We start from the raw sequence: 22,865 nt of genomic DNA, 5'->3' as shown, positions 1-22,865 counted from the left end.
CTTTTACCTCTTCCTCTTCGATGATTACCATGAAAGATATTTTTTTGGTTATGAGAGGGCCTACTTCATTTTTTGCAGCAAGTTTATGTAAAAGAAGCTTTTTGTTTCCCTTTAAGTCTAGCTCGTAGTTTAAGTATTTTTCTTGCGTGTCACCAGAAATGGTTCTGTCCACTGCGTGGTGAGTTTATTCTTTCACTTGGGAGCAATACAAGTGTTCTTTCTCTTTGAGAAAGCTTTCGGTACGCCGCCCCTTGCGGTCGTAGAACTTTCTATACTTCTCTCGGGCATTTTCAAGATTCCCATATGCTATCTTGCTCATTTCCTCCAATCTCTCTCAAAGTTGTAGCACCTAGGTGTACGTTGTTCTTAGTTCAGCTTCAAGCTCTTAGTTGGTCTCAATTTCGTATAAGCTGGTTAATGGCTGTTCTCAGGGTTCTGCCATATAACTTTTCGAACGGGGGAAATCTGAGGCTTGATTGGAAGACTTCCTTGTAGGCAAACAGTGCAGGCAGATACCTGCCCCAATCACATCTTGTTGACACATCTTCTTAATCATCTGCTTAAATGTTCCATTCAATCTTTCCACAAAATCCTTACACGGGGTGGTACGGTGTCATTAGCAGTTGCTGAATAGACATGAGCCGGTCAACCTCCCTCATCAGGTCTAACATAAAGTTTGACCCTTTGTCACTGAGTACTTTACTGAGAACTCCATACCGAGCGAACATTTCTAGCAGTGCCTCTGCGTTCTCCACTGTGTTATTAGTCTTCAGCACCACGGCATTTAAGTACCTTGTTGCCATAACCACCAACGCCAGTACATAGCGTGTGCCTTTCCTTGATGAAGGGTAGATAGGTACAACTACATCGATCACTACTCCCTGAAATGGAAGTTCGATGGTTGGCGTGCTTCCGAGAGGCGCTTTTCCGACCCGTCCTTATGGTATCGTTCGACACATGTAGCACGATCTGACATAACGTTTCACATCACTCTGCATCACGGGCCAAAAAAATTTCTTTTATTCTGGTATCCATGCTTTTTGCTCCTTGGTGCCCATCCATAATTGCGTCATGCCCGAGGCTCAAAACAGCAGCTTTCAAACTCTCAGGCACTAGAAGTTGCAGAATCTCACTCCCGGTGGTACGTAAAACGACTTATCTCGGAGGAGATACTCAAACATTGTTCGACCCTTCTTTCTCTTCTGCCCCGCCGTGGTGGTGTAGTGGCTAAGGTACTCGGCTGCTGACCCGCACGTCGCGGGTTTGAATCTCGAGTGCAGCGGCTGCATTTCCGATGGAGGCGGAAATGTTGTAGGCCCGTGTACTCAGATTTTGGTGCACGTTAAAGAACCCCAGGTGGTCGAAATTTCCGGAGCCCTCCACTACGGCATCTCTCATATTCATATGGTGGTTTTGGGACGTTAAACCCCACATATAAATCAATCTATCAATTTTTTCTCTTCAGAACTTCCCCCACCTTGCTGAAACAGTCAGCCAGCGATATAATCTTTTTCAGCTGTTGTGCGACCTCCACTGGTGTAACTTTGAGGGGGTCCACTACCACTACCTTGAACTTCGGCGTTTTTTTTTCTGTTTTCAATGGCCGCTCTAGTTTGTACTGCCTATAAAATGAGTTGCTTGCTAATTTCCGGCTGTTTAACCTCCGTCGTCTACTTCCATTTTCCATCTAGGTTTTCTTAAATGGGTTGTTCATGCGTTTCTTCTAGCAGCCCGCAGCTCCGCGTACTTAGTTATGTTTCATACACCGCGCTCCATTCCTGATTTTTGTTATCTATCCGCATTACGCCGTTGATATTTGCAAAAATTAATTCGTACAATGGCTCGCCACCGCACTTCGCCGCCTCTTCTCCTGAATAGTATGGCGTGGACACAGTTGTAACAGCTTTTGGCAGCCACCTCCATGTGCCATCAACCAAGTCACTGGGATTTACTCCCAAGTAAGCTCATCGTCTTTTATGAGACTTCTTTTAAAGGGCAGTATTAGTTCCACTGTCTCTCAATACCAAGATGCGCTCGCCGCGAATATATCCGTCCACCACCGGCATGCTTAGTTCGCAACTGATCACTGGCTTCGTCATACCCTTTACCCTCGCAATGTCGCCTTCGGTTTTGTCAGCATTCATAACCTTGCCCTCCATTTTCTCGTAGCACTCATGATGCATGCAGCCTTTAATTGGGTCTGGAGCCTGCTTCCTTCGGCACTGTTACCCATTTTGTTGCAATTCTGACAAACGAGCTGGGCCCTTCTCTTTGCTCCTCCATACCGACAGTCTGCCACGTGATGCCCAGTTATATTGCAAATGAAACACCTAGCTGTGTGTCTGGGTCCACTCTCCTGTAATCTATGCTTCGCTGTATCTGTGCCTTGTGAATCTGGTGCCTCTTCTTTCTCTTTTCTCAGGTTTCTCAAGCCCTGCGCTTCCTTAAACTTGTCAGTGAAGATTGTCGATTTCTCTACTGTCTCCAGATTCCTTTCCTTGAGAAATATTGCAGCCACGTGTGGCAACAAGATAAGAAGTTTCCTTCCCCATTAGGGCTCTGATTTGTTCGTGTGCTTTTTCTGTACCTTACATCTCGATCCACCTGTCAAGGTAGCCTGACAAGCGGAATGAAAACTGTTTTCTCGTCTGTGAATCACTGGGCTCCCCAAAACCTTTCTCGGAATCCTTCAGTCGTCAACCGAAGTCTCTGCAGCAAGGTGACCTTCATCCTAATATCGGCTGTCGACTCTCCGTCGCGGGTATTCATTCGAACACTGTCAGTGCTTTGCCAACCAAAGAAAGACTGAAGGCTGTTGCTCATTCGCTTCATTCCCGTCCTTGCCCCGATGCTAATTTTTCGAAGCGATGCGAACGCGCATCGAGATTGTGTTTATTAATGAACGTGGCCATCAACTTCCTAGGACATATCTTTGCCGCTCTCGGCACCTCTTCTTGAAAGTCGATGAGGGTCTCTCTTTACTCCCTGCTCAGACGTCTGCATCTGCTGCGCGCAAACGCAGTTCAAGCAATTCTTTTTTCTGTGCGGACTTGTCTTATTCATGCACTGCCTTATCTGTTTCTGACACTTATTTCTCTTTTTCTAACGCCGCCATTCATGCGGCTCTCTCCTCTGCTTTTCGGGCATTTTCAAGCTCTGATGCCCTCTCGTCTTTAGGCCACTGTGATTCCTGCTCACATAGCTTAAGCGTCACTTATTTGCTTACTCTCAAATTACCGGACATCATAATCTAATTTTCAAACTCCATAACTCTGACCTTAGTACGAGAGGAAGCGTACCACCATTCACCTAAAGACAAAGTGACTGTTTAGATAGGACCGTGGCAGGCTCGCCAAAATACTGCTACTAAAGTGATGCTCATGTTGTTGCCAAAATGTTGCCAGCGAAGTGAGGATGATTGCTGCCAGTAAAGTGATGGAGACCAGAGGAATGCACACGGACACGTTTCGCTCTAACTATTTAGTTTCAGTCAAACAAAAAAATAATAATTACTCAAATAAGGTTATGACAACTATGTTACAACTCTAGTGGCTGCTTCGAATTCGACATAATTATTTAGAGTCCAAATCAAAATCCTAATTTTGCTATTCGTTAAAAAATTAAGTCTGAATATACTTTTGTCTGTGGCAATTGGGGTCCAGAGTAGCACTTGACATTTGCTGGAGCCCTAGAGGCATAGCCGGGGTAGTGACTTGATACCAGAGACCGGAGCATTGCCGATGTGGGTTCTGTACGGACGGAGTAGGTGTGCGTCTTCCTTTCGCCCGAGCCAAGGTTCTACCACCTCATCCTCAAGGTCAGCTTCGTCGAAATATCACGGCCCTATTTCGAGATTTATTCAGGTGGCAATTGCAGGAAAGGAAAGTTTTTTTCTGCCCCGGCGGTGCACAAAGTCTTTACACTGAACTTTGCCCGGTGCCGGGGCCATGCGGGCCGCGTTAGGAGCAACTCTGTGTCTTTTGCTATAAAATATAGGAGGGCCCGCTTGGGATGATGGCTCCAAATTTTCCCTGTCTGGTGACGTATTCACTTTGCACAGTCACTTGTACTTCAAATATTCAACAAAGTTCTTTCTAATACGCACACCAATGGGAACACCTCAACAGTTCGGCACAGGAATGGGGTATATGAAATAAAAGATCTATGAAGGATGAGAATAGACAAGAGAGATACAAAGGTGACAGTCATTTGATCTGCCTCTCGCAACGAATGCACAAGCCACCGTGCACCACACGCAGCCAACCAGGACAACTCCCAAGGAGCCTGGAGCAGTATCGTCCCCAAAACAAAGAAAAAATTGCCGGAATGGCGCATTGCAGAGAGCGCTTGATGTACCAACCAGGGTGCTTGTACCGACAAATTGAGGTACTGAGCGTTATCTAGTAGGAGTGTTACAGACCTCGAAGAGGAGGAGGCGCTTAAGTTTTTCATGGCCACAAGCGCTCAAAGAGCGCAAATGTCTCGAAGTTGATGGCAAGGGCAGCGTGCGCGCGCGCTTGGCAAGGCATGCGTGCGCACGGGGAAAGAGAATCGCAATAACATTTGTGATCATGAGTTCCAGTTTGCGGTAGGCGCTGAAGAGGGATCTGCGCGCATATGAATACTCCTCATACTCGAAGATAATGTGAGGGAGTATTTCGAGTGGCGGGCAAAGGCAACCGTTTGGGTCTCCCCGTACCGACTGATGGTGTAACCGCTGCTCCATGCGGTACCAGCCAATGCTCAGGTGGAGGAGGCGCGGTGGGCTACTCTCTGAAAAATCCGCCACCTGGATACCACAGTGTATACGTGTCTCGCACGGCCTCCTGTTAGAATCTTCTTTTTCCGATGACAGTCCAGTGCGGCATCTGATTCGTCAGCACAGTTTGACAAACCTAGTTACCGAAGCTCTCGAATGCCTCTGCGGATAATGTGAGCATATTTTTAGCTGAATAACACGCCTTCAGAATCCCTAGGTAGCGAACGCGCTGTTTAGACAAACGGAGTTGGTATGGGTACCGCCTAGGCGCGGTGGTGCTGATGCATGCCGTTTGCAGTGGGCACCGTTTAATCTCGCGTTCTTGGAGACAGCCGCCGCTACCTTTTGGGCAGGCAGCATCTCAAATAATTACTATTTTGCACAGTTTCTGCTAGCAACTGTGATCAAACGATGCCATTGATGCTCAGTGGTGCCGAGGAGACGTTCACTGACACCGACAAGGCAGGTGCTATCGGGCCATCACCCGGCACTAATGCTACTATTCTTCCTATTGCAGTACATAAAAATGAGCAGCGATTTGGGAAAGGCATGGATGAAAATTACACCGCTCTCACTGTCGTTCCAAACACGGCAAAGACGACGCGTACAAATGGTGGCTGCTGAAAGCTGGTCTACAACAAGCAATGTGCCCGCGATGCTGCAGCTCTCGAAGCAGCGTCACCTCTTTCAACCAACTCGGAGAACTCTCAAGCCAAGCCGAGGCTGAGTGCAGCAAAGCGCCTATCTTCTCTTCCATTTAGAGAGGAAAAGGTTCTCCTGCGTCCGCTCAGAGGCTTCAGAACGGATGTATGGCCCAGACCAACATTGGCCACCACACTTTAGGCAGCCGCTAGAGTGAGTCTGAATTACCACAGAAACCTGAATTTACGAACCCGACCACAAAAAAACTGGGCCGTCATAAGCACTCCTTCATAACACGTCGCCGACGCCCTCCTGAAGGTCCTAGAGCTCACGCTCGGTCAGCAAACCTACCCTGTATATGCATATCTGGCAGCCTCGGTGATTCTTGCAAAGGTAGTGTTCCAGGACTAGAACCAGGTACCACTTCACATAGAATGGTATAAAAAATTTAGGGGACTGGAATCCAGATACCACAGGCTCTGACGATGGGTGAGACAAATATTGCAGTGATAACTTTCGAAGTCCTTCGTGTGCCTTACTTCTCCGCTTCCTTGGAGCACAGCTTTGCTACTACCCCTCCCCCCTCCGCCCAAACGCCAGCTCTGCAAAACGCGCCTCAAATCGGGACGAGCTGACCATTGCCCAACTACGGATGTCACCGTTTTTGAGTAGTGCGGCATCAATTATCCAGCGCCATCGCACCCGTGCTTTCCACGGGGAGAATCCTTTGGAGGTGATCATGCCAGTGCTGATCCGCAGTTCCCGCGACGCCAGCAAGAACCTGCCACAGACACTCCGTTAAAAAAGCCATCGACAAGGAACAGCGACAATTGATGAATTCCACTAATGAGGCTTCTACACAGTTGTCAACAACTGATGCTTCTGCAACACCGCTGACGAATACTGGGTGGTCCTGATCGATGGCGCTATTCACTGTATGCTCCAAAGCACGGACGAGATCAAAGTCTCGATCCCGCTCCCAATGAACTTCACGAAACATCCCAAGTGAAGCGTCTTGTTATCCTGGCATCACAGGCACCCCCGTCACTTTACAAAAAGGCACTGATATGCAAGCCAGCAACTAGAACTGCACCACAGAGCATCAGCAACCACAGGTTTCGGGGACCAGCAATGCCAAGGCAGTAAGTAAGTAGAGGAGGGAGGTAAGTAGGGGTAGGTAAGTTGAGGGCAGAGTACCGGACAGCTCAATACCTCTCAACCTTCAACCCATAGCATGTCCCGTACCCTTCCACCTCTGAACGCCAATCCTTTCACCGATTTCACACAGCTACGAAGTGAGAACGAAAGCACATTGCGCACAGATGCATGTGCAGTTTCAGTCAGCAAGAAAGCGTACGAACGCTGAAATTCAAGCAGCTATAGAAAGTGCGAGACAGAGGTATCTAGCACTTCTGCAGGAGATAACCGAAATCATACAAACACCATAAGAGCGCATGTACTCCCTATTAGGTGAGTTATTCTCCCGTCGTCACGGATACAATGCCGATGAGAACGACGGCGTACAAATAATTCAAAGATGTGCTTTTCTTCCAGTTCAAGTGGGCGCGCAGTGCGAACTTCCCACTCAAGGGCCTCTTTTATAAGAGAAGGTCAAAAAGAACGTAGTCAAACTCAAAAGCTGATTCAAGTTCGTCACTTGCCAATTTTAAAGTTGTGTGGCCACAGCCACCACTCACAAGTGCAAGGCGGACGCACGCATACACACGCCTTACCACTTCCTCTCACGATGATGATGGCGTCACTAACCAGCAGCAAATCGTGGTATGGCAACGGAACTACTAAATATACCTACAAAAGAGGGGATCCCTACCATAGTACATTGCTATAACCAGCTACTCCCCTGATATAATTATCCCAAAGGAGCAGGCTCCATCTGGTTTCAACTCGTTTGCAGCTAACTCTCCACTCGTTGGAGTCTCAGGTTCCAAATACACTTCATGCAGCACCCACGCTACAAATATCAATATTCCTCATCAGATCCTTGAAATAATCTCCAAGGTTAAAAATCTGCCGCTTTTACAAACTCAGCGTCTATAGCTGTGTCCACTCACGCACACATTAATTTCATCAACTCCTAGTTGAATTCGAGCGTTGGGCGCACCCATTTTGCGTGCGGAGACTGCGCACAATATTGTGCGCAGTCACATTATTGTGGGGTACCTCAAAATTGAAGCTAAGAGAATTAGGCTCTATGATTATATATGCAACTTGCGATATACCTTGCATTCAGATATCGGACACCCTACTTGCATATGGAACAGTGTCTCATGGAACGCATGTCCCGGCCTCACCTTTTAGAAAATCGTAGGACCAGTAATAGCGCATGGTCTTCTCGACAAATATCTTGGCAGTTATCGCAGTATAGTGTCAACTATAGTAACACTACACAATGTATTCTGTACCGAGTGGCAGGTGCGTATCATGAGTGGCATGTAGTTCAGAGAGCGTCGACAGAACCTTCCCAAAAATCACTGTATGAGAGATGGCTATAGCCTCTTTCTGCTGACCTAAATGTGTGCACACGTTCAGTCGTTACCCCAACCGCAAACCCGGACGTGAACCCTAAGCTTCTGCGTCAGTGCGAGGCGCGTTGAGGGCTCTCATGTCGTTTGAAGTGCCACAATTCTAAGCTTCGCCAACGTATTGACCAACTCTCGCATGAGGCTTAAGAATACGCGCATCACCTCGTCCGGAAGAAGTGGCGGCGTTTCTGCGAGCGTCTTTCAGGCACCCGGGGAACTGCGAAAGATGGTCGATACTTGGTGCTCTTATAAATCCAACCTCTAGCAAAGCGCGAACTTTTCACCAACTATATCGCCTAACACATATCTACGGAAACAATCCACCCGGTCTCCTCAAAGAGTTTGAACGACGTTTTATCACTATCGGCCCCATCCTAAAGTATCCCGACTACCTACACGAGGTGCAATCTAACGAGGGACTCGACAGGAACATGACGGTTGATGAAGTTGGCGTAGTTCAAGATGCTGCAGAACAGGTTCTGCTCAAATTTGATATTCTGCCCTTCGTAATTTCAGTGACTCAGATCTTAGTCGTCTAACGAATCTCTTCAAATACCATTCCCTTAAAGGTACGCTACCAAAGGCATGGCCTCATGCCAACACTTCTTTAATAATTAAACCAGACAATCCCATAGTCATAGAACATCTATAGCCAATTTCCTTTATCTCATGCGTTAAACAATCAATAGAACACGTTTTTTACGGCATTTGCAGCCTTTTTTGAGTGACATACAATCTTTTCGCACTAAACGTTTTGATGTTGGGAACATCTTTCTACGCAAGAAAGGGTTCTACATATCATAAATGGGGCTCTTTGACCTCCGTCGCGTGAACAGACAGAGGCTCAGACGGGGCTGTTCAGAATCGCCTGTAGCAGTCAGCCGACATATTTACCGCCTACGCGTGACAGTGCGGCTTGACCTTCTCCCCTCAAAAATACTGAGCTTGTTATTATCTGGGCGCGTCGGATCACGCCGCCACCTCAGATTCCTGTGCACGTGGATGGCGCTGCCATTCTCTGGTGTAGCATGCTCAGTGTCCTATGGAGAGCGCCATCGGTGTCTCACTTTGGGTACATCAAACCTTAAAGGTGCATTTACTGCCCCAGAACTTGATTCCTGAGCTTGACGTGGGACACCGGCGAGCCCGTGCTGGGTACCGCAGGTGCATGCTGTGAGACATCTTTGAAACCAATATAGCATACACTGATTCTACACGAAGCCGCTGTGGTTATAACCCGGTAGTGCTGCATGGCATTGCAACATTACTTACAGCTGCCTTTTCGCAGAGTTCTACTCCTGCAAATGTTGAAGTCCTTGCTGTTGCGCTTGCTGTTCGAGACACTCTTCACATTCATCGGGAGGTTTACATATCAACTGATTCACACCATGCATGCCGAGTCTTTTTGACGAGACGTGGCTTTTCTAGGGTGGCCAACCACATCATAATCAAAGCCACAAGCACTGAGACATCCAGCCCCCAACGTATCCATTTGATCTGGACTGTTCACGCCTCCTTACCGGATAATGATCACGCTCACGTGGTCACTCGAGAGTATACCCATCGAGCTGCGCAGTATGGCGAGACCGAGAGCCCAGATCAGGTGGGCCTTCCCCTCAGACATATTTGCATATTACATTACAACTAGACACACCATGCACCCGCCTCCACCGTCGTTCTCGCGGGATGAGGAGGCGGCACTCCGCCAACTCCAAGCTCATGCGTTCTACAGCTTTCCTTCTACGCACAAAAGCTACCCTGACTGCAACGGAGACTGTTTCCTGGGCTGTGTCACCTCTCCAAGAGTAATTCATGTCATGGTGAAGTGTTCAACAGTTATTTCCTCCTCATCTCGCTATTCTGCGTCCTTCCGCACCAAAGAACTTCGCTACGACGCCCTCTGGAACAGGCCTCCAGAGGTCCATCAGGACTTGGTTCAAGGAGCCCGCTTGGTCTCATATATCTTCCCTGGGAAGTAGAAGAGGGAGGACGTATAATCGTTTATTTGTCGATACGTTGTAGCGATGTCCTCGTGGGTGCTTTAGTTATAATAAAGCTTTTTTTTCTTTCTCTCGAAAATGTCATTGAAGGAATTGCACGTGGAGGTTGCCCTGCCAAGCAATGACGCATTGGCGTGTGCGAAGCCGCGCTGTTTTCGAATGGGTCTTGGGAGAGTGCGCATCCTTGGCGAGCTAGTCGGCCGCTTTGATGCCGGAAATCCCAACGTGCTCTGGTATTCATTGCAACACAAGACCACACTTGGGGTCTTGCGCAGCTTTGAGTTTCCGCGCAATGCGCGAGGCAATAAAAGGTCTTACGGAGTCCCGCGCGAGCAGTTGGGGAGCAGAACGCAAGTTGGGGAGCAGAACGAGCAGTTGGGGAGCAGAACGGCAGCGAACGGAACTTTCAGTGGAAGGAGGGCATCGGCGGTGAGGTCAAGTGCAGCGAGTTCTGTGATCGTCGATGAAGTCTCACAGGTGAGGCGGCACTGGTGTGAAGCTCCAGCTAGGGAACAACCTAGGCGGTCATGGCAGGACTATAGTTCAAAACTGAACTATCGGTGAAAACTAGGAGTCCCCCTGTGAGAAGTCTGTGTGAAGCCTTAATCCCACGCACGTAATTTTCTCGTGACAGCAACAAACAACAGCGATAAGCAACCAGATTTGCTGTTGAGGAGGCCCATTTGTAGCCAGCGCTTATTGCGTCACGCGTTTCTGGAAAACCCGAAAAGATCGCTTGTCGCCCGGAAGCCAGTGTGGCGATTCCTGGCAACATGGCTGCGCCCCTTGTGCTTGCTGAGTTGCAATTTGCACTAGGTGCTTCTTATTCGCACGTACTTCAAGAAATACAAGGTATCGGATACCTTTTTTACATTATTTTCTCACTCGGAGAGTGGAGAACAGCCGTATTTCGACTTGAATCTCGTTATCGAAGGTTTGTTTTGATGTCTTGACGGTAAGTTGTGACTATTCGGTCACTTGCTACAATACAAATTGATCGCGCGAAATGCGTCGTGGCTATCGTAACGAACGCTCCTGTGCATTCTGTTGTAGTTAAACCAAAAATTGCGAAAAAGGAAGGGTGTCAAATGGTTTTGTGTATTTTCTTCTACGAGCAACAATATTCTAGTGATGCGGCCATGTCAGAGTGCACTGATTTGCATCTGCACTTGCAACTTCATGGTCGATTGTTAAACACCCACTTGAATGTTTTCATAATATCTCATCATAATACTTTATTAGCACTTACGTAATGAAAACCTCATGTTCTCACGTGTAAGTAGGCGAAATGCCGGCGAGTGCACCCGGCTTCTTTTGGTAGCGGCCTGTATGTGCTGGTTGAAAGCGCGTCGCATCGACGGTCATCACTCCGCATACGGACGCCTATGCAGGAAACAATAGTTCATTCGTTGAACCTATTGTGGAATGTACTGTACAGTCATTTATACTTATTGCGATTGCAAATTATTAACCCCAGAAGCGCTAATAACATGTATGACCAGCTCGGCAAGTACGCTATAGGCCTACATTCGCTCGGAGTTGTCTGCAGGCCATATTTGGGTGGGCCGATCTCACTAGAAGATATATCAAATCAAGATGCCGCAAAGTAGTGGGGAAAATGAAGGTTTCGAGCATTGTAACACCTCTCATAAACAAATACTATGTAAAGTAAGTGAGAACGTAGTTACTTACCCAGTATATTTAGCTTACAAAAATCAAGTTGTAACAAAGGTTACTACGCTCGCTATTTAAGTTCTTTGGTGGTGTCTCATCAGAAAGATGTAAAAGAGAAGCCACAAAAGTTCTATTATGTTTAATTAGGCCATAACGTTAATACTAGGCCTATGTGATAAATTAGATCATTGCTTTTCACGTCAGAAAGAGGCTTCTAATACTGCCCATTAAAAACGTGGAGATGGCTTGACACCTGGAAGACGAAAAAGAATAGATAATTATTGCAGCCCCGGGAGAGAAAACCTTTTGCTATTCCACTTTCTCGAGCTGGAAGTGATTGAGCAGTAGGATATAAAATAGAGGTTATACACCTAATGACATCGCATAAAAAGTTCGTCCGAAAGCAAAATCACATGAAGGTTAGGTGACGAAGAACAGTTTTAAAATTAAAAATGGGAATGTTCAATGAGTAATATTTCACAATTCCTTATCACGATGTTTAGCAATACAAATTTATTCTATTGATTGAGGGTTCACAAGACGTGATTAGATGTACTGAGAGTAAGTGATCACCAAGAAAAATAAAAGCGCGATATTGTGGTCAACCAGGGAAACAGTACCCACCACGGTGGTCTAATGACAATCGCACTCGGCTGCGGACCCGCATGTCGCACCGCAATTTCATTGGAGGCGTGTCTGTTGAGGCCCATGTGCTTAGGATTAGGTGCACGTTAAAATATCCCAGGTTATAGAGATTTCCAAAGCCTTCCACTATGGCGTATCTGATAACCATATGCTGGTTTTGGTATTTTAATATACAACATATATTATAAACCAGTTGGGCTGCAGTAATTAAAAAGGTGTTTCACCCTGATTTTTAAGAACAAGCGGCATGGTGGCGGTTCTGCTTCGTTCGTCTTTGCGTAGTTTTTCTCATTTTTTCTGCCCCGCTGAGCTTCCTGCACACTGAATTTCTGAGCATCGGACATGATCCAAGCAATGGGTGCGGTGCCTCAGAGGCCGCACCTGCCGAAGCCTCCTGAGCCTGGTACCACGCCAGACCAAGCACATCAAACAAAAGTGGTGGTACTCAGTATCGGGACAACCTCTGGCGCTGGGAAGCAGCCTCCAACGGCTACAGCTGAGAGATATACTTCTTATTCTGCAAATCTCTTGCTACAACCTAGCCAAAGCCCTCCCATGAAATCTGCCTAAGGGTGCAGATGATGACTTTTCTGACACGTCTGAATCATCTGCCACTATTACGTACATGGATGCTACCGCGCCTTCTTCCAATGGCTCGGAAAACACGTCGATGTACCACCTACCAAACGCTGCCGCGGATCGAAGAAATCACACATGCCGCCTAATTCTTTGCCAGCAGAAAACACACCTGAGCCGAACTTGATCATTATATTCAAACCAAAAAACCCAGAGCATGTTATCACACGATTCAATCCACTTGCGTGGAAAACAGCCTCCGAATAATCAGCTGCAGATTGAGTACTGCAAATACGGCAAAATGAACATCTGAATCTTCTTGGTATAGATAATTGTAAGGCAATCACTTCCGAACGTCTACTGAAAATCTCAAGCATTGAAGAAGTACTTGAACGAGCCTACGAGCCACGACCGAGCAACTGCGCAGTAAGCATCTTCAAGGGAGTCCCAGTAGACCTTGATCAAGCAGACATCATCGCTTCACTTCTTCAAAGAGCTCCCGTCAGGTCTGTAAGGCGGCTAGAAGCGTCAGAAAACATCCTAATTGTGTTTGTCACGAAAAGCGCTCCTGAACACGTACTTTTACACTATACACAATACCGAGTGTACAAGTACATTGGGACTCCGAGACAGTTTCCAAGTGTCAGCGTTTCAGCCATGTTACTGGTGCCTGCAGGCTATAGGCATGGTTCTCTCACTGCGGTGGCAACCACGATCGATCTGCATGTGCAAATGAGAAGCCACAGTGTCCTAACTGCAAGGAAAAGCATGAATCTACGTCCACTCACTGCCCCATTCTACGCAAAGAGAAGCGCATTCTCAACTACACGGTGGAAAACAACGTTGTGTACTGAATGGCAAAGGATGCGATACGCCATCAACAGAATCGTCGAAGTGGTGGCAAAGCAATGATGGCCACAGTAGACAAACGAACATCAGCAAATCCTCCACGGGTCAGACGACACAACTGAGTTCCCGTTTCTACCGACACGTCAATCAGATCCAGCTCTTTCCACACGAAGTGCTCAGAAGCGTACGTCTAGCCAGTCGAACGAGTCACAGACCTCAACTTCTTGGACTATACCACGCAAGTACAGCATTCGACAAGACAATGGAAACGTATACCCATTGCTATCTGCCCTTGTCGACGCCGTACTCAGCTTCCTCGCTCCGATGTCCTCCCCGATAGCTAAGATTATACTGACACTGCTTGATATTCTGTCTCCTGTTCTGGCACAATGGCACTGACGTCCCAGCCACCCAGTCTGAAGAATATTAGAGACAGGGTAACCATATTTAAATGGAATGCCTGGAGTCTCCGTCGTCGTCTTTCCAACTTCAGAAATATTGTATACAAGCACCGCTTTCTGATGATCGCCATCTAAGAGTCCCGGTTGCACAGCGGCATACCTGTTGCAGGATACACCATCACAGTGTCATCAACAGGAACGAATGTCAGGAGAGTTGTTTTAGCTGTTCGCAACAATTTACCTTTCAATGTTCACCACATATCAGCTGACGCATTCAATGAATATGATGTAGTGACAGTGAAGATGGACACCTTGGTATTTACGGTTATTGTGGCATACATACTATTTCTAACCACATTCGATGTGGACAGACTGCAGGACGTAAAAGATGGAGCACTTGGACCTCACTTACTCACCGGGGACTTCAATGCACATCACCTAGCCTGGGGCAAGAGGAGATTTCAGTGTGCCGTAGACGCGTTTTCGGCATCGCTCATCGAAACAACCTGGTGATTATTAATGATGGGCAGCCAACCTTCTTTAGGAACTACCGCTGCAGCGCCCTGGACGTGACCATGATCTCCGCCTGGCTCATTTCTAGGGTAACCTGGTTTGCTGACATCGATAGTCTTGGGAGGGTTTACGTGCCCACCTACATCTTATTGGGCTATTTTATTGTAAACACAAAGCGAAGGAGGATCCGGTGCACGGACTGGAAAGCATATAACTTTGCAATGGAGGATGCAGAGCCATCTGAAATGACGTATGAGGAATTCGGGGCTGCTGTGAATCGAGCAAACCAAAGCAGCACCAAGCATCTAGAAACACCTCGAACTCACTCAATGGTCGACGTGGAGTATTAGAAGCTGCGGGCTATTCGTCGCCGATCTGAAAGACGTGCTCGTAGGACACTGTCTACAGATGATATTCGTGAGGCCAGGCGAATATAAAAGAGAATTAAACGCCACCTGTACAAGCTAGATAAGAGGCAATGGCGGCTTTTCTGTTCAGAACCAGACCCAAGAAAGCTGCTGTCAAGAATATTGAGTGTTCTTCGTAGCCTGAAAACCACACCTGCGTCCATTCAGCTCAGTTTCTTTGTCTCGTAACAGCAGCGAGTTGAACATGGCGGAGGTTTTCTGCTCTAAAATTACTGCAGCGGCTCTAGCAACGTTACCTCGGGCATTACGACAAGTTTCAACGCCGCCAAGCACCATTGAAGTAGATGAACCTTTTACCATCATGGAACTTCTTGGTGCTTTGGCACTGATCAACAAGGCCTCATCATCTGGACCTAATTGCGTCAGCCACGCTGAGTTAACCGATTTTGGTGACTAGGCAAAGATTCGTCTACTTGCCATATTCAATGCCAGCTGGGAGAGTGGCCGTCTTGAGCCCTTCTGGAAACGACCCCGTGTCATTCTTATTCTAAGTATGCACGCGAACTTCCCACGAAACTCAACTCTTATCATTCCATTGCTCTTCTCAGCTGCGTAAAAAGCTTATGGAGAAGATGTTGTCGATACACCTGAAGTGGCAGCGTTTGAACAAGAATGCATACCCCCAACAAATATCTGGAATTAGAAAAGGACGCAGCAGCATTGACAAAGTAATCAATCTCATCAACTGCCAAAAGTTTAACAAAGCAACCAGCAACATCACTATCAGTGTATTCCACGACGTCAAAGGAGCGTTTGATGACGTGACTCATGAGTCTATTTTGCAGGTCCTGAGGTCATTAGGTGTAGGAGGTCGTATGTGCCACTGGATCTTGGACATCCTCATAGACAAGACAGCCTACATGTCCACAAAAGAAGCTGACACAACTCCACACGCAGTGCATCAAGGAGTTCCCAAGGGTGGTGTCCTCAGTCCGAGTTTATTCAACATTTGTCTCATCAGACTAGAGAAGCGCAACCCAGTATCGGCATAAATCTTAATTTACGCAGATGACCTTTCTATATGAAGCAGTGGTCGCAATAGATTTGTTCTACGTGTGAGATTGCAGAAAGCTCTCAACTCCATCAAAAAAATTCTCGCTTGAACGATGTATAACGATGTCACCACAAAAAAGTGCCACCATTGCTTTTACGAGGCTTGTTGTCTCAAGCTACACATCGAAGGTAGCTCATTATCTCATTCCGTTGTGACAAATCATATGTTTTTGGGAGTGACAATCGACAGGCTAATGACATGGACTCCCCATGTTTGGATATCAAAGGAAAAAGTGGCGTCTTACGCGAGTATCTTTCGCTTACTAACAGGCAATGCCGGGGGCTGTACCGTTAATGCTATGTTACAAATGTATACTCCTCTCTGCGAAGGTCTTCTACGTTACAGCATTCCTGCGATGCATGGAATTTCTCGAACGAACATACAGGCACTGACTGGAGACCAGGCACAAGCCCCGAGGGTGTGCCTTTGGCATACCAAAGAACACATCAAGCATCGTAACTCTTGCTGAAAGTAGGCGCCTTTCAGCTCCTGCTCTTCTGCAGCAGTAGTTTCTTCGAGTCCACTTAAGTTTTGCCACCAGAGTGCCGGATCCTCCTCTTGCTTCAAACAGTAGCTCTGTGCGGAGCGTCCTCCCGCTACACTATCAGAGAGCATCAATGCATGCAGAACCATTGTGTAAATCTCCTTCGTGTACCAGAGTCATCTTTGTTCTTGGGTTCAAAAGCAAAAGACGCACAACCAAACCGGCATTCAGACTTTTCACTCTAGAGCATTTGGAAAGCTGCTATGGAGCTCACCGTCATTTTACACTGACGGCTTTGTTACGTCTACATCATCCACCATTGGCGTCTGGATTCCATCTGCTAATGTCACCCCCTCTGCCACTCTCAGTCACTGCAACTCATCTACAGCCACCTCATCTACAGAACGAAATACGCACTGCGGGCTGCCATTAATTACATCATTAACCAGACAGCTGAGTCCTGGGTCATCTTCTCTGACTCAAGAGCAGCGCTACAGTCACTGAGATCTCCATGCACGCAGGACCAACTCCTCATGAACATCAAACGCCTATGCAAGAAAGCCTTTAACTTCTATCATCGTATTGTTCTGCAGTGAACACCTGCTCACTACGGAATACAAAGCAATGTCCATGATGATGACGCTGCCAAAGCTGCCCATGACACTTCAGCATAAATCGTCGAGATCACTTTCTCGAGGTAAGAAATAGCAACGCTAGTGTCTGCACACGCCTGGCGTCTCCAGCGATCCCTCTGGAGAAACCCTACGCAACAGTATGAGCCTTTGTACAAGATTGATCCATTGTGTGTCTTAAGGATGCCATGAAATCTCAACAGGCAAGATGAAAAGTGTTTACATCGCATCCGTATACACGTTGCATTTACGAACTACTTCAGGAACGAAATTGGACTGTCCGACTAAGCATTTTGTGCCTAATGTAACGTCGTTGAAGACATCAATTATGTACTCTGTGAGTATACGAAATACGCATCAGAGAGACCGCCTCTGAGGATGGGCGCAAAGTTGCAACAGGACACAAATTTGAAGTTAAAATATATTCTAGGCCCACGGCAGAACACCTCCAGTGCGCTAGACTCTACAAAAGTGCTACTGACGTTTTAACGGGTCACAAGCTTGAACAAAACATTGTAAATAGTGCAGTGAGTGTGTGTGACTTTATGTGATATGTGACTGTTATGCGTGTATGTAACTGTACGTGTTGTGTTTTTATCATTGTATATATCCCTGTGATCATCCGGCAACTGGAGTAGCCTGTCAGGTGAAAAACCAGGCAAACCTCTAAATCTTCCAATTCAAATAATTCTGTCTTTCTCTCTACACAAATTTTCACATTGACTCGAAAGCGCGCTTTCTAGTGAAGCAGCAAAACACTACCCCTGTTTTGGCCAAAAGGCGTTCTTCGAAAATACGAATGTAGCACAATTAAAACAATTGAAGTTTGACTTTCGAACTATGCTGCAAGGTCGAGATAATTGATGGACTTTATTATTTTCGCATACACCTGGGCAGCACTACACTGACTTGCAGGTGCAACAACCACACCACTGCTTCGGTATATGGAATGCTTTTTAGTATGGTAGGTATATGTTAGAAAAAAACCACCTGATGGCAAGATTTAGTAGTAGCTTAGAACAATAATGCTGTGAGCACGACGAGCCAAGTTTTCACAGTGGGAGCACCACATATGACATTATAGGTAACGAACATCTAGCCTGGGCTAACTCTTCGACGAAAATGCGTGCTCTGAAGCCGAAGTCTTCTAGACAGTACTCTTTTTCGAGCACGTCAACGCAAAAATTTTGGTTCGACTGTCCGTCTGTAGGAGTCAGCCACCCGTTTGAAAGCCTGCGTTTAAAGCCCGATAATTTTTATCTGGTGCATTTTTTATATTTGTGAACATTGTCTATCAAAAAGCAAATGTTATGCGTATTTCAGGCGTAACTGCAGTATATAGGCGTACAGCAGTGTGTTTTCGTAAGAAAATGAAAACATTCTTATTTCTTAAAACCTAGGGGTTTATTACACTGCGCTGACATTCTAATCTTAAGAACAAAAAAGGGAGTTTAGTTTATTTATGTTTATACATTCGTTCAATATTCAAAGTTCGCAGTTAAAAGTATGTAGAGAGGGGTCCCAAAGTCGGGCTACTGCAGTGGCACAATGTTGACAATAACAATAAAAGAAATAGTTATCACAGCAGGTAATATTACACAACGTAAGTGCAAGTGAAGGGTGGAAGTACCAGAAAATTACAACGAATAAGGAAACTAACATGAAGCACGCTCAATGGGATACAAGTACATATTAGTCAGCTATAAAGTGGAATATGCAGGCTTTGTGCGTTTCCTGTTACTCTAAAAAAGAAGCGAGAATGGAGACGGGCTCCGTTTCTTCTTTGGCGCGGACTTTCTCTATTTCGGGCGCTTTATCCGTCGCGCCCTCTCGCGGCAAAACCGAAGAAGCAACGTTTCTCCTTCAGTGTTCATGTTTCTCCTCGACCACGGGGGTCTTGCCCGCGCGCATGCGCACGCCGAGCCTAGCCGGCCACGGCCAGTCGCGAACGATTACTTTTACCTAAGATTGATGCAAGCACTGCAGGCAAGACGTTTATTTCTTAGATTTGTTTTATTGGAGTAGAGTAAAAGCCTCGCTTTTTTATCGCGAGGCACTCGCACGTTGCTCCGCCACTTACGTGTGTGTCTCGTGTTGTTTCATACTACCAATTTGTCAGGAATACAAGAAGCTGTGCTTTCCTAAACAGCCTTGCTTTATCGATTACCTTAGACTTTGCACAATTTATGTATGTATTCGGGGTCGACATACTTGGTAAGCATACGCATTTTCCGTTTTAAACGGCACCAATAGCACTCATAAACTTAACGAGGCGCATAAAAAGCATCATACCTAAATTTTTGAGCGCTCTAGGAAACGTGACACCACTGTAGAGTTCGTGCGTGAAAACACGATCATATAAAGCTGGTGTAGTAATATGTGCCGTTACTGCCATATGGGTGTTTTTTTTTGCATTTTCTCCCCTTTCAAACTTGGCCACCATTGCCGAAAGTCAAACGTGCATCCTTCAGCATAGTCACACGACTTTCAATGATGCTATGCTACCACGGCAGGTGAAAGCACAAAGGTGACAGGCTGCGAAGTTTCCCCGGGCTTTTATTTGCCAGATTGGGTTACAATCTTCAGAAACGTTTCAAACATCATCATACTGCACTTTTGTGAAAGGTAAACCACTGGGTTCTGTCAGTTAAACCAAGTTTTCAATCGCGTGCATTTTGAATTGCCCATGCCAACACTGAGAGGTGGGACGGAACTATGCACGCGTGCAGTATGTCTTTTTCGTCCACATAATTGTCCTTTGTCTTGAGAAACTCAACACAAAATGCACTTCTAGTAACAGCTGTGCACGGCAGGTAAGAACTAACACTTTCACGCAACTCTGTGAAAAGAGTATTCCGAATCTAGAGTGATAGTAACCACCGCAGCTATAGCGCTCACGTCACAATTGTAGTACGCAGAATGACTACAAGTTGACACATGAGGCGAATCGCAAGACGCATATGAAGCAGAAAAGTATGTAGGCACAACATGTTATAACGTTATAGTAAATTGGTTCACGGCAGTGCTAGTTCCTCCATTCAAGTAATCAAGCTGCCGTGACGCCAACAGCCACTGCCATCTCTCACGAAAGAACGCCGTCGGGTGCAAGGTCATCCTTTATTTCTGTCGCACGACCCGCGTTGTAACGTACATATACACTGCTAAGACAGTCTTTACTGCATCAAAAACACTGTCATTAAACGGCTAGTGGTGTACTGTATCCATCGCTAACGCTCACACTTGTGGTAAGCACGTAACAAGAATATAAGCAAACGTAAACACGAAACAAGTAAACGAGGTCGACGCCACCACAGAACACCTACCACGACAAAGACCAAGTCTGGTCTGCATGCTGCGCCCTCTCTGAGTAACAAGGGGAAGAATAAAAAAACGTAAATTCGAAATGGCAAGTGCGCAGCAAGCGTTTGCCTTCTCGAAGGCTTCAAGAAAAAGAACTGTGACAGTGGTCGTGAGATGGCGCAGCCTTCGGAATGTCGTTGACATATTGTGCATGGTTTGGGGTGATTGTTTTCGCAAAAACCTGATAAGCTCTAGTAATTATTCCGTTCATCATTGAGCAACTGATGATAAACTCGCAATTGTCTAAGAGTCACATACAACATGTTTATGTGTGCGCATGTTGTGGTATGGCCAAAAAGCGTAAAAAAAGTTGACCAAAGCATACGCATCACCTATTGCTATATAAGATTGCGTGTTTTCGTAGCAAGGTGTAAGGAAACATGTCAAAGTGTCTGCCACTGTGGAGGGTTGCTGATTGTACTCTTGTTCATCGAGTTCACTCTACTTGTTTATTATGTGTCCTTGTGTGCTTGTGTAGCTATATGCAATACAGCCGACTATATTAAGCGTTCGGTGTCAGTGAGTAATTGATGAATGACTCGCCAACCATCGGATAGGGAGCCGTGCTTGTGGGTATGACGACGTACGTCGCCGCAGGCAGCTTTATCTTTTTTAGTGTCGTTCAATCTCTCCAGATGGCGCCAGCTGCCACCTACTTCACGTATATGCCGCTCTCACACCTTCAGCTACATATATAACGTTGAACATCTTTCTATCAAAACTGCACTATTGAGTCGGAATGGTTTCGTCGCGATCGAGTATACTGTTCGGAGGCACCTCTCGTGACCTGCGACCTTGTAAACGCGTGGATAACGTCACTACACTATGTGAATCTGCGAAAAATAAATACAGCAAGCCTAGCATGCGCTCTTCGGCTGAGCAATCCGCAGTATCTGTGTCTTTCAAAGGGAACGTCGTCTCGCTAGCTGAACAAAACCTACTAGCTCCGTCGTTCTGCTTCACGACGTTGTTATCACCACATATTTGTCTGCTTGCTTTTATAATCATCTCGTTTGATATCAACCTCAGTGAGATCATTTTTTGAAACTGGCAGTGCCGTGCACTCCTTTTTAGTCAAAAATCAATGCATTTGCTAAGCCTACTCGCTTCGCTAATCTGGGGTCAGCCATCTTGGTTCTCATAGGGAGAAACATGTTTCTCGGTGGCAAAAGGAGCAAGGTTTCTCTATTTAGGACGAGCATTGGGGACATCGTCGTTTCTCCCTAAGTGAAGAGAACGCCATTCTATTTTTAAAGTGTAGATTTTGCTGGAAAATTCAGAGGCTTTACCTGAAACGACCCGTTGCCACGTACCAGTGGCTGCGTTTTCTAAAAAAAACCATCGTTCATTCCACCACCACGCTTCTTATTACTTCCAGATGGCGCCATACCTTACACAACACGTCAGGACACAAAACAACCGTCTTTCGACTTCCTTTGCAGCACAGCTCAGAGTTATCTTCAGGTTCATTACTTGGTAACACGGGTTTTATGGTCAGCAATAGCGACTGACATTCGGTGGCACTGAATATCCGGAAGCACAAGTGTGCCCACATTTGCCTGCATGTTACGGAATACAACCTCTTCAGAAATACGTCATGTGTTCTCCAACGACATGTGAGCTCACCAAGATGTGATTTCGGCGGTATATTATGACACTGTTGTTGTTTGAAGGCAGGACGTAATAAAAAAGCCGCCTCCAGCAAAAAAACTTGAGGAATTCTTTATAGAAAACTGGACGTCACACCGACATGTTTTCTTAGTAAAAAACGCCTATTGTGCAAGATGCTAAATTTCCATCTTAAGATGCCCCAATATCACGGATTCACGGTCTTAACAAATAACAAAAGAGAGCACATTGATTTACACGTCCACACCTATATTCAAAGAAAACTTGTGATATATTCATTTGAGCTAATTTCAGGCGTACCTTATGTAGAAGAGAGTAGAAGAAAGTTGGGTAGTCATTGACAAATAGCAGCTACAAAGCGCTATTATGCATGTAGTCTGCTCTTTATAACTGTTCTAATCACAAGTTGCCCATACACTTCGTAATGAAGTGAAAAGATCAGAGTATGTGCAATATCTTCAAATCGAAGTGTAGTGCGAGGAAAACGGCACACATTACGGCACACACTAGACAGGCGTTAGCAATTTTTGTGTTGCTACTTGCGTTCTTTGCTATGTTCTTTTGCTGAAATGTGTTGTGTGTACTGTGTGTCTTTATTGTACGCCGTTTTTCTCACGCTACGCTTCGGAAAAGAAAGATGCACAGGTGTCAAAAATTGCTCTTGCAATACCAAGTG

The 22,865-nt window shown here is 46.2% G+C and overlaps 1 protein-coding gene across 3 annotated transcripts in view; it reads right to left on the bottom strand.

Annotated features, from left to right (window-relative positions):
• The window catches only part of LOC142796340 (uncharacterized), a 31,961-nt gene extending 20,202 nt beyond the window's left edge, over positions 1-11,759 (bottom strand). Inside the window, exon 1 of one of the 3 annotated variants that reach the window (XR_012893763.1) lies at positions 11,637-11,759. Coding sequence is in view for 1 of the 3 variants with exons in the window: in XM_075886699.1 (XP_075742814.1) it covers positions 11,218-11,309 (92 nt within the window). In the remaining 2 variants the exon portion in view is untranslated. Of the gene's footprint in view, positions 1-11,193; positions 11,323-11,636 lie in introns of those variants that run through there. The other 2 variants (XR_012893764.1, XM_075886699.1) reach the window with 2 other exon arrangements.
• Positions 11,760-22,865: the final 11,106 nt, after the last annotated feature.

Source organism: Rhipicephalus microplus, chromosome 2 (genome assembly GCF_043290135.1).
Source record: "Rhipicephalus microplus isolate Deutch F79 chromosome 2, USDA_Rmic, whole genome shotgun sequence".
Taxonomy (NCBI): Eukaryota; Metazoa; Arthropoda; class Arachnida; order Ixodida; family Ixodidae; genus Rhipicephalus; species Rhipicephalus microplus.
Note: the sequence above shows the minus strand (reverse complement) of the source record. Positions and strands in the feature narration are given on the sequence as shown.